Here is a 12,082-nt window from a genome sequence, read left to right as displayed (position 1 = left end):
TGTTGCTGGCTTTTTTGGAATTGTACGCAAAGAGTGTTGTCAGCCAAAAACACGATCATTCACATTTACACACGAACAGAGAAAAACATAAAAGGGGTATATATTTTGTTTTATAAGTCAATATCTATAATTGTTTAAAGAAACTGATGGTACTAACATAGTAAAAGAGTATTGATGCTTTTTTTTTCTGAAAAGTACAAACAACCTTATTATCTCGTGGTAGCGTACTACATGTATAATGTTGGTATTAAATCAAATGGATTGAAGTAATAATAAAGTTGATCTTTATTCTGGTCATAGATTGTTTTGTGAATCATTTTAGTGAAATATACAAAATTTTATCACAGATGCAATTGTCAGCAATCTTAAGGTATTAATTCGTTAAAAAACATTATCAGCATTTTAATTTTACTCTTAAAATAAAAAAATGTTAGTTTTGAGATTTAAGGACGTTTATAAAAGAAAAATAACCAGAGGTGAGATTAGAAATAAACTCAATGTTCTCTCATGAGAAGTTGGACCTATTTCTTTGTAAAAATTTGTCTTTTTAAAAGTCTTATCCATAATGATGAAATTTGTTTTAGTAAAATGTTTTTCTCGGTAATATCAATGCTGACATCTTCTATCCGAATTTCTTTTTTCGTATTATGATGGAGTCATGAAAATCAATTGATAAATCGTGATTCGTGTTTCAGCCAATATGCAATAAGTTACATAATCTGGCATCATTGATGTATAACAGTGCAAAACACCTGTTATGTTTTTATCTAAAGAATTGATAATAATAGCAAACGACCACATTAATGTATATATTACGAGTTATCAGAGGTTTGAAAGTCTGCTCTTCGAATTAGATTTGTTTCTATATTACACGTTACATACTTGGTATTGCAAACTTGTTTCTTTATAATTTGTAGGATTATTTCCATCTAAGACAGAATGGCGTTCATAAGTAATTTGACAATTCAAATAAACAGTACTCGGAATGAGACGGACAACGACACACTTCAATCTCAGGTATTTATGATTTTTAAAGTCAAACAAGTAATACTGCAATCTTAACCATTAAAAAATGAAAACAACACGTTATTAATTACATGCGTTTAATTCAGTTCTATTGATTTAACATTATATAAAATAAAATATATCAGTAAACGTATTGTTTTATTTGAAGTTTTCTTCATGTTGTTTTTTGTTGTTTTTTTTTTGGGGGGGGGGGGGGGGTAGGTGGGGTATGTTGGTGCTTTTGCTAATTGAACATTGACTATAGTCCTCGTATCGTTTGAGAGTGTGCTGCTTCATTACAGCCTAATGACGGCCATACGGTGACAAACCGTTCCTTACATGCACGACATGTGTCTTATAAGCGATTTTGATCTCATTAGCACACAGTGCGTTGTCATAGAAGGAGAGAAGTCTGACTTCATAAATGTAGAGTCCGTAGTCCCACATGTCATAATTTTGTATTGAAGGGTCAAAATGGGTTTGTGTTATGAACATAGGCCAGTTATAAAGTCACAATGAGTTATTACATTTCATGAAGCATTCTCGATATGAACTGTTTGATATAACGATTTGATGATACGTGTTATCTTACCTAGATAACGCACTCCTGGATTATAGCACGAACATTTTTCAAATGTAAGAGGAAAAGGTTAACTCAGAATCTGTTTTTGTATTGTAGTTTTTTGAGTCTGTGTTAGTGCTTTGAAAAGTCTTATATATAATCATATATTGATAATTTGTTCTAGACATGCTGGAGCACACTCAACATACTGTAAACGCACTTAAAATCGTGGGTATCAGTGTTCGTGGGGTTTTAAATTAGTGAATTATAGTTTCTATCATAGCATATCAATACCGGAAGTCTGACTTTCATTGATCACAAATATTTTTTTTTTATGAACACAAATAATTTTTTTATGAACATCAACAGATCAAAAGTTGTCCAGTTTAGGTTTTTAAAGATTAAAAGGGTATACAGTGCGTTTGCCCTGTGACTACTACATGTACTATTATATTCTCTAGATCATATCAGCAGTCAAACCTTCGTGGTGATCTTTCCATGTCTTGATTTAGACAACGACTGTTTTAGTTCGTTGGACAATTAAATTCGCTGATAAAGTTATTCACAAAAACCACGAAAATTGGTTCCCCACGAATTAAATTACTTTCCTAGTACTATTTAATATATGATTCTCAACTTAAAACATGTAGTTGCGTAGTTATTTAAATGAGTCGTCTATGTATGATAAAGAGACATTCGTCCTTACGTGAAATCAATTACATACGTCAAGAGCTGTCATACATACAAAGTCATAATATCAAAAGAAGAAAGGTTGCATTGACTTTTACCATGTCCTTTTAAAAAATTCAAAATACAAACCATGATATTACTAACTTTTTAACCAATTCTTTACAGGATCGTTACTATTAAAACTAAAATAAGACTAGAAATACAATAAAACTGAATCGATAAACTACCAAGTGGCATATACAATCATCAGGAAAAGAACACAACACGAACAAAGGTTACAAAAATGGAAACAATTCTTAAATGTCATTTCAACAAAATGAAAGACGTTGATTTGATCATTTTGATTGTTTCTTGCTGGGTATAAAGTATAGTGTCCTGTAGTACTTCACATCTCGGAGAGGGAGTATAGCTGTTTTTTTTAGCATAAAAACGTGATCCAAGTATTTCTAAAAAGCTCATTAACATGGACCATTCATAATAAAAACAGGATGCAATTGTCTGGATGTGATTTATAACCTAGATACGCTATAATAATAAATTTAGAAGAAATAACATGGTTGCCGTCATTGATTATTCGAACATGAAGTGTATGACCCAATAATGCATGGATAATGAAAGATTGAATCTATTACAGGGTCTTAAATGGATATCATTGATTATTCTTCTTGGGATACTCTTTTTTAACCTCTTGGTGGTTGTGCTTTTGATTTCAAGAAATCATAAATCAAGATTGCGATTCTTCGTCATTAACCTCGCTATTGCAGGTAAGGTCTATAACTACCATAGAGCAACTCAGATTCTTGAATTCCAAAATATGGCTAAGGTAAGCTATGCCTTGAATAAGACAATCCTTAGTATTTGGAAAAAAAAACATACTTTTGTAAACAGAAAATTTATAAAAATGATTATATAATTTATAATTATGTCAATACCAGGATACCTCTGTGAACTAAACGTGTAATCTATCTGAAACTGTGAATTTAATGTTCAAATTCAAGGATAATACTTTTTATTTGGCCTTTTAGAAATATTTTGATTGAATGCTCCTAAACATATTCAACTTCGTAATTGTATTGTTGTGTTCAAATCAAAGTATATTTTTATCAGAAATATTTGAAATCCTTTTTCGGTTGACTTATCATACAGTAGAAACAAATATATTTATTTTTACGTTTTCTTCATACTCGAAATATCCTAGATCAGAAATTATAGATAATGTATCCAACAGCTTTCTAAAGTGCAAATGCAATTACAGTTGTCAATATGTATCATGCTATTTGTCATGACGGCCAAGAAATACATCCATTTAACAAAAAATCATAGAGAACTACTTTACAGATATCTAATTTGAACAATGAGATCTTGTGTTTGTCTGATACTTAGAAAGTAGCTATAACATACCGATATACTGTATTGTATACATATTAAAGATGATATTAAAAATATTCGGACAAACAGTGCTTCATTTATGTAATTTATTAAATTGATATATTTATTTAGTTAGTGATCTGTTATGTTAATCGTTCTAATTTATTTCCGAAGACAAAATAATTCGAACATGTCCAATGCTGATAAATTTTTGGTGCTAACAGTTCCTCAATTCCATTAAGTATGTTTAAGACAGTATCTAAAAAGACAAAAAGGGGGAAAAGCAAACAACAGAAAATGGTAAGAACGTCGAAAAATAGTTTAAATTTTCATGACTGAGTTTTTAATTTCATAGGCACAGGCTATGGTCCCTTTTAAATTAGTTGTGGCGTTAGAATGTGTATGTTCCGTCTGAAGGGCATCACTTTAACTTCGAGATGAAAAACTGCAGACGAAGCGCTGTTCTTTTGTTTTTTTTTCTGTTTTTTGTGATTTTTAAAAATGTACATGTACGAATTTGGTGTCATAATTGTATACTCTATATCCAATCATCAAGTCCAAATGAGTCTTTCCACAATTTTTCAGTTTCACTAAACCGATTATTTTGTTTACGATTAATAAAAACGCTCAGATGTGCAACAAATAAAAAAAAGACCAATAACTTGTATTAGAAGTTACTTGATTGGTTTATTAACCTGTACTAGTTTGTACATTTTACACTGCTAATTCATGTTGCCACTCACAGTTTCCTTTTTTTCTTTTATAGTATTTGATATAAAAAAAAAATTTCTATTTTATCCTTCCGTTATAATATTATGCATGATATTTACTATCAGTGATTTAAGCAAATACTAATCACTATTTGAATACCAGGCTATCTAAGAATTACTCACACAAGCCTTATGTCAATTGGCATTGCGCCTAGGTTAACGCTAATTTTGCACGCCGTCTCTTCAGTCAACATTTGTCGACGTAAAAGGACAAATAACTCCTACGGAGGAAACCATTCCCAAAACAGGCGACATAATAAATTGAAAACCATGAATCTCATAAACACCATTTTAAATATAGGTGTCATGAAAGGGTAAAACGTTAAGACAGTAAATAATCTCTACGAACACCAATGTATTAAAACCACTCGCGAGCAATCACAACTGAATGTAAGAACACCAATTCACAAAGACAGAAAAAGTACATACTAATACATACATAACACAAGATGAATGTAAAAACTGCATGGTTTATTTTTTTTTCAGATTTTTGTGTAGGAGTATTTTTTGTACTACCTGAAACCCTATTTAATTGGTTTCATGTGCCATGGAATCTCTATGTGTGCTATATTTACTATGTGTATTTCTCAATGGTTCCTTTTTATGTGTCAACATATGCAATTGTTGTTATGTCAATTGACCGGGCATACGTTATTGTAAGACCATTGGCGGCTGCTTCGAAAGGCAGACGTTACCGTTATGGACTGGCATTGTCATCATGGGTTATTGGATGTATCCTTGCAATTCCATACGGAGTGTTTGGTACATATAGTGAAGAGGAGGTCTATTGTATGCATTCTTTACCAAGTTTAGTAAGTTTTTTTTATACAAATTGATACCCAAACGTGACTCAAACAAATTAACTACATTCACATATTAAGAAAGTACCGAGTGACGAAAATACGTGAACAAATCCAAAAATTGGGTTAAACACTAAAAATCTACATTTCACAAATCAAGAAATGTAGAAACTCATGTAACGGATGGAAAAAAATTCATGTAACATTAAGAAATTGCATGTTACGAATTAAGAAATTGCATGTTACGAATTAAGAAATTGCATGTTACGAATTAAGAAATTATATTTCACAAATTAAGAATTGAATAATTATGGCGGATATTCCTTTCCACACGTAACAACCACTTTATATAACAATATATTGTAGTTAAGCGTAATGATAGTGGCAAAGTAATGTATCATATTTTTCACAACATATACATTCGATTGATAACGAAATGAAAAATGATTGAAAATTTGAACAACTTTCAAACAGACCAATGGGACCAGTTATGTAAAACCGTACAGCCTTCTAGATTTATGAATACATCCTACGTGCTATTGCAAAAATTTAACATACACTAAATGAATCAACTTTATCTATGACACAATATTAATGCATTGTGCTACATGAACACTATCAATGAAAAATGGAAGTGTAAAACATTGTCAAACAACAAAAACCTGGAACAAAATAGCTTTAAATAAAATAATGTTCAAAGATTTGATTTAAATATACTTATTTTGTTGATAGGAAAAGGGAAATGTTTGTTTCAAAATAAATAAACTTCTTATCTTTAGTATGGGAACAAAAGTTTAAAAGATGGCACATTAACAAAATAATGACACAAAATAATTTGACTTGGGATAACCACAATGCATACAGCAGCTCAAACTAACAGTACAATTTGATAGCATACTCGGTTAGCCAAAACTAGTTAAAAAGCAAACACAATTAACAGATCAATAACCATGCATCAAAAGTGCATATTTCTACTGTTGTTGTCTCTTTGACACATTCTCAATTCTATATATAAAGAATTGTTCTCCACATAACATGCCCTACTATTGAATGGTAATAGTATTGTATTTAATTCATTCTTTCATTGTATGTTCAATTGTATCAATATGTCTGTTGATGGAGTTAAGCCATTTCAATTGATAGTTAATAGTGTGTCTTTCTAATTTGTGATGTTACACTATTGTTTCCGATAAGGGTTAGGGTTGTTACCTATAAACACGTTTGAAACCAGGTCCATTTGTTTGCACCTGTTCTAAGTCGTAATGAATATTATGTTCGTCAGTTGTCGTTTGTTGAAGAGTTCATTAGTGTTTCTCGTTGTTGATATAGATTAGACCGTTGGTTTTCCCGTTTGAATGGTTAAATTCTAGTTATACTTAGTCCCTTTGTAAATTCATGTTTGGTGAGAGACAATGCTCTGTTTTGAAGACTGTACTTTGTCATATAATGTCATACTTGAAATAAGTTTTTTTTACTAGGATGGATAGTTGTCTTATTGGAACTCATACCATATCTTCTTACACCTATTTTGTTATTATTTGATATTGCAATACGGAAATTTCATTATTTCCTGTAGGTACCGTGCTTGTTTTGCTATGTAATGTAGACATTGACATAATCTGCTTTTTTATTTGTTTTAGGTATTGCTATACTATGCTTGTGTTATTATTTGTTGTAGGTATTGCTTTACTATGATTGTGTTATTATTTGTTGTAGGTATTCGTATACTATGGTTGTGTTATTATTTGTTGTAGGTATTGCTATACTATGCTTGTGTTATTATTTGTTCTAGGTATTGCTTTACTATGATTGTGTTATTATTTGTTGTAGGTGTTCCTATACGTAGATCTTACCAATATTATCATACTGCCAATCGTAATCATAACAGTATGCTACATTGTGATCATTTTTACTATACGTGGTCGGGAAAGAAATGAATTCTTGCGTGGTAAAAACAATGATGCAGGTAGATATTGTCAATCTAATTAGTCATCAAAGGTACAAGGCTGATAATTTAATACTCCAGACGCGTGTTTCGTTTACTAAAGATTCATCAGTGACACTCAAATCAAAATAGTCAGAAAGTAAAAAAAGTATAAAGAGTATTGCGGACCGAAATTCAAAAACGTTGTGCCAAATACAGCCAATGTAATATATGCATGCGTTAAGAAAATCCTTCGAAGAATTCATACTTTTGTAAACAGGAAATCGATTTATTCTAAATTTGATGTTTCACGTTTATGTCTTAATTTTTCCGAGTATTCAGGATCAAGCGAACCCAATCAAAGTCATACCTTATAAAAATGCACATCAAAATACAGATATTCTCAGACTGCATACCATCGTTGTATCTCGCCTATAGTCTTGGTATAAAATGATACGAACCAAATGATAAAAAAAGAATTCATAACTGTATTTGTTTTTTCTGAATTTGAGAATACAATCCACAATTGATTTAACAAGGAAGGATGTGATTCTAAAATTATAAAGAGAAAAAGCAAATAAAAAGTGGTTTTTAGAATATGTGATCATTCATTATAGATAATGGTTGTGATACAAATGTAAGAAATAGAGGCATCTCAAAGGCAAAGATCAGGACCATCAAACTTCTTTGTGTTGTTGTATTTGGTATGAATTATTTTTTTGAATCCTTTTTTTTTAATTATGTATACACGACGGTGGCAACTCATAAATCTAAAAATAAATTATTTTAATTTGCAATATGTATCTTTTATCATTTATGAGTTGCCACCAATACTGGTGTCGCCTAGGCATTAGTTAGAAATTATATTTATTTGTTTTTAAATGAAAAACTTTACGGAAATTTCCATTTTGAGGGGGGGGGGGAGTTATCTGAAGTACAAATACTATAATTACACTTGTAAACATGCATGGTTCACCGGTGTCAACGTGATGATCGTAACTGCAATTACGATCATCCCAATATGGCGGACGCAAATTCAGGTACATTTTATATTGCCAATTTTTCCCCTTTAACAACTTACTTTCAGATTTTTATCATGTCAAGAAACATCTATATAAGCATGCTCATTGAATATTCTTCTGTGAAATGATGGAAAATCAACTAGAGGAACGAAAATCGTGATACAAAAAAAAACGATGATGATCGTAACTTCTTTTTATTTTTATCAACGATGATCGTAACTGTCTGTTCCAGCGAGGCATTTTTTTCTAAAAACAGTACCTAATCAGCTATAATCAGCTGGAAAACTGTGAAAATAATAAGGGACGATCACTGCAGGGGAAGGTAACATTCTATTGATTGTTATACGGGTAAGTGTACAGATAATGGTTCAAATTTTGTGAGATTTAGTAATTTTAAAATCTAATTTTATATTGAAAGGCTTGGTACATGTAATTGACAACTTTGTATTGTTATCATGTATCTTACATATATATGGTTTGGTAAAATTTGAGATTTTTGTCTGTTGGACAAATTATAAATGTCATTTTTACTGTGGTGGTGTTAAAACACAATATTATATAAATGTGATTCTGTTTTATTACATTATTTTTTTTAAGTATTGATACTTAATTGCAGTGAATGCTATAAAACAAATTGGTGCATCCCCACACAAAAAAAAGCCTGTTCTCTGCTTTTTTTCTGCAACACACACATACCCTTTGTAGGGTCAGTAGAACCGTAAAGCTTCAAGTTCCTGCTAAATTTGTGGAATTCGAAATTATAGTTTCATTAACAGATACAGTAGTTTTCAAGGGAAAATATAGCATTAAGAAGCGTAATCATATGTGTTGAATATAGAAATACAAATAATTTTAAATTAAAAATAAAATATTTATTGAGATTTTGTGGCCAAAAAACTTCTTCGACTTACTTTAATAATAGGTGTCAGATATTCATAAGTGATCAGATTTATCTTGTGTGTACTGTGTGAACCTGAAACTTTTATTGGATCATCCTTGTTTTTCTTTCTTGTTTTTGTCTTTATCACAGAGTAAAAGTAGAAAAATAAAGAATTATAACCAATATATCGTGACCGCTAAATATAATGATTTATTTACGAAGAAACGGATTGTGAATTTTGAGTTACGATCATCTTTATATTACAACAAGTCCAAGATCATCACTAGACGCAGTTACGATCATCATCGTGTTTTTTTGTATCAAGATTTTCGTTCTACTCTTTGCTTTTCCGTCATTTAGGAAAAACATCCAATTGTAATGCTTATAAAGAATTTGATTGACACAAAAAGTATCCGAAAGTAAGTTGTTAAAGTGGAGAAATTGGCAATATAAAATTTACCTGAATTTTCGTTCGCCATATTGGGATGATCGTAACTGCAGTTTCGATCATCACGTTGACGCCAGTGATGCTTTAGGTTTGTTATTGTCTGTTTCAGAAAATAACGACATACAATGTACAGTGTTGTGTTGTGTGATCATTTGTGAAGCATACTGTTTGTTTTCTACAATACTGATATCCTTGAAAATGTGTTATTATTTAAATAAACTGTATAATGACTGATCCCGTATATCATTCCTCTTTCACGTTCTAGGATCAAAACAAAAAATCCAGAACATTACAAATGTCTGCTCTTTTCCATTTAAGGCCATGTGCTGTATATATACTTTTTTAGAAATGCAACCAAAAATCAGTATTTCACAAAATATATACATAAACAAATATGTATATCAAATAGAAAGAATATAACTATTTTTTTTTTCAATTTTGCCAGAACAAGTGTCTATTGAAATTACAATAAATACAATGAAACAAGAGACGATTTCAAACTTTAAGCTTGAGAAAAATACCTGTGTATACCTTGGTCATCAATGTTAATAACAAAAAACTATATTCTAAACGAGTTTCTGCTACAACATGAATAGTAAAATGTCGACTACACGGAGAAAAAACAAAGCATTTATGAATCGAATAAATAGATGCGATAAATCAAAAGACTAAAGATAAACAAAACATGTATACCTTTATTGTGTATACACAAGGCGACATTACATAATATACGACCTTGAACAATGCATACATATATAACTAGCTTTAAATCATTAGTCTAACAAACAATTCCATTAAACCGTATAATGAAATAACTTGAGCTAACAAACTGGTGCAAAACATTTATCCTCCTGCGAGCTATACTGTATGTATATCTATTTCTAATACAAAATATCATGATTCTGATACATATGTATATATTCATGAAAAAATCTACTTAATAGGACTTCAATTAATAATAATATCATTTCACAAATTTTTTTACAGCATACATTATTTGCTGGGCTCCAATTACAATCGCAGCAGTCATAACACACCATCGAATAGCAGAAAATGGGCTTTGGTTTCAAATACTCTTTTTATTTGCTCCGGTTAACAGCCTAGCTAATCCTTCAGTGTTTCTTATTTTCAACCAGAAAATGTTCCGGCCTAAGACGAATAAGACGAAGAAAAAAGTATTTTGTGGAATAACTTTTAAAACCGAAACAAAAACATTATCATTGAGTAGCTAAATTTATTTTGTATGCATTATTTCTCTATATACAGATGATCTGATGGTGCATTTCGTTATCCATGTAAAGATTATGACAAGAAAAAAATTATGGCTTATAGTTGTTTGAGCAATTTTAGGTAGATAAACTCATAATAAATACCAGGCTTAACATTGTGTACGCGGGCGTACGATTAGAAGAGAAAATACTCCTCAGTTTAGCTAAAACAAACAAAGAAAGAAGTTCAGGCCCAAGACCGACGGAAGATTAATCAACAAACAACAACGATACAATTACAAGAATATTGTGGTGAAGTGATTAACGCATCGGACTACCATCACAAAGGTTCTTAATCCGATCCCCGTTTCGGGTAGACAATTTTTGGGATTTAATTTTCGGCTTTTCATTAATACCATTTGCGAATATGGTCTTCAGAAATGATGAAAAATTGTCGGAAGTTGATGATAAATGACTTACTCATGTTAGGAGAGAGCAATGTATCACAGAAAAGTCAACCTTGTAGATTTCACATAAGAGTATGTTAATGCTTCAACACGGCAGCATTTGCATCCGCAACGGTGACAGGGTTTAATAGAAGTTGTTATATCTTTTTTCCCAACACACTATACATAAATATGTTTAAACTTATAGAATACATGTGTTTGCTTATATCCATAGAAATAATAGAAAGTAAACAATAGCTGTTTTAAATACTTACACTTGTGAATATGTTATTCTCTTTACATACTGACTGCAAATATGCCTGTCTCAAGTCAGTGACCTGAAAGTCAGTGGTTGATACATGCATGATTTTTATTTATGTTGCCCTTTACATGAGACTATGTGGTATGGGCCTTTTTGAAGGTGGTATGGTGACCTACAGCTGTCAATCTCTGTTTCATTTGGTCTATTGTGAGTTGTATGTATAATTGGCAATAATACCACATCTTCTTTTATATGAATTAACAATATTCAACTTTTGTCTTGGTTCGTGTTGCTCTTTTCTTTTTATTGATATGTATGCAATTAATCAAAAGTTTCTAAAATATCGAACATTTTGTATGTTTTCCCCATTTACAGATTCCATTTATTATGGCACCCTCAACGGAGTTGGGGTGACGTATTGTTATTTTACGTTTCTTTTTTTTTCTGATTATTTTTCTTGCACAAAATTTTGTCCGCGCGAGATCTTGGAATCCAATGGACCAATGTTGATGGAATTCTACTATAACGAAGACCCCCATGTGAAGTTGTGCACCTTGCTATGGAATGGGAAAAAATGGCCGCCGTTTCCATGGAAACTGCACAATTGTGAAAAAATCTAGATTTTGGTTTTGGTGAATTATTACGTTATGCTTAAACTCAGAATCGTTATATTTTAATACAATATAGGTGCCCACTA

At 31.1% G+C, this 12,082-nt stretch overlaps 1 protein-coding gene across 1 annotated transcript; it reads left to right on the top strand.

Annotated features, from left to right (window-relative positions):
• The first annotated feature begins 487 nt into the window (after positions 1-487).
• Positions 488-11,407, top strand: LOC143058886 (mesotocin receptor-like). The gene is made up of 6 exons (XM_076232359.1): positions 488-1,017; positions 2,892-3,021; positions 4,882-5,207; positions 7,026-7,161; positions 7,737-7,823; positions 10,457-11,407. The coding sequence occupies exons 1-6, from the start codon at positions 940-942 to the stop codon at positions 10,699-10,701; spliced, it is 1,002 nt and encodes a 333-aa protein (XP_076088474.1). The 5' UTR covers positions 488-939; the 3' UTR covers positions 10,702-11,407.
• The last annotated feature ends 675 nt before the right edge of the window (positions 11,408-12,082 follow it).

This window comes from Mytilus galloprovincialis, chromosome 14, assembly GCF_965363235.1.
Source record: "Mytilus galloprovincialis chromosome 14, xbMytGall1.hap1.1, whole genome shotgun sequence".
Lineage (NCBI taxonomy): Eukaryota > Metazoa > Mollusca > Bivalvia > Mytilida > Mytilidae > Mytilus > Mytilus galloprovincialis.
The sequence above is the reverse complement of the archived record's forward strand: the minus strand, read 5'-3'. Positions and strand labels throughout refer to the sequence as shown.

What these genes read in the sequence shown, in the direction of transcription:
- LOC143058886 (XM_076232359.1), top strand. Translation starts at nt 940, where the DNA reads ATGGCGTTCATAAGTAATTTGACAATTCAAATAAACAGTACTCGGAAT. An exon ending in ACGACACACTTCAATCTCAG is followed by an intron (nt 1,018 to 2,891) that starts GTATTTATGATT and finishes AATCTATTACAG; the next exon opens with GGTCTTAAATGGATATCATT. An exon ending in TCTTTGTGTTGTTGTATTTG is followed by an intron (nt 7,824 to 10,456) that starts GTATGAATTATT and finishes ATTTTTTTACAG; the next exon opens with CATACATTATTTGCTGGGCT.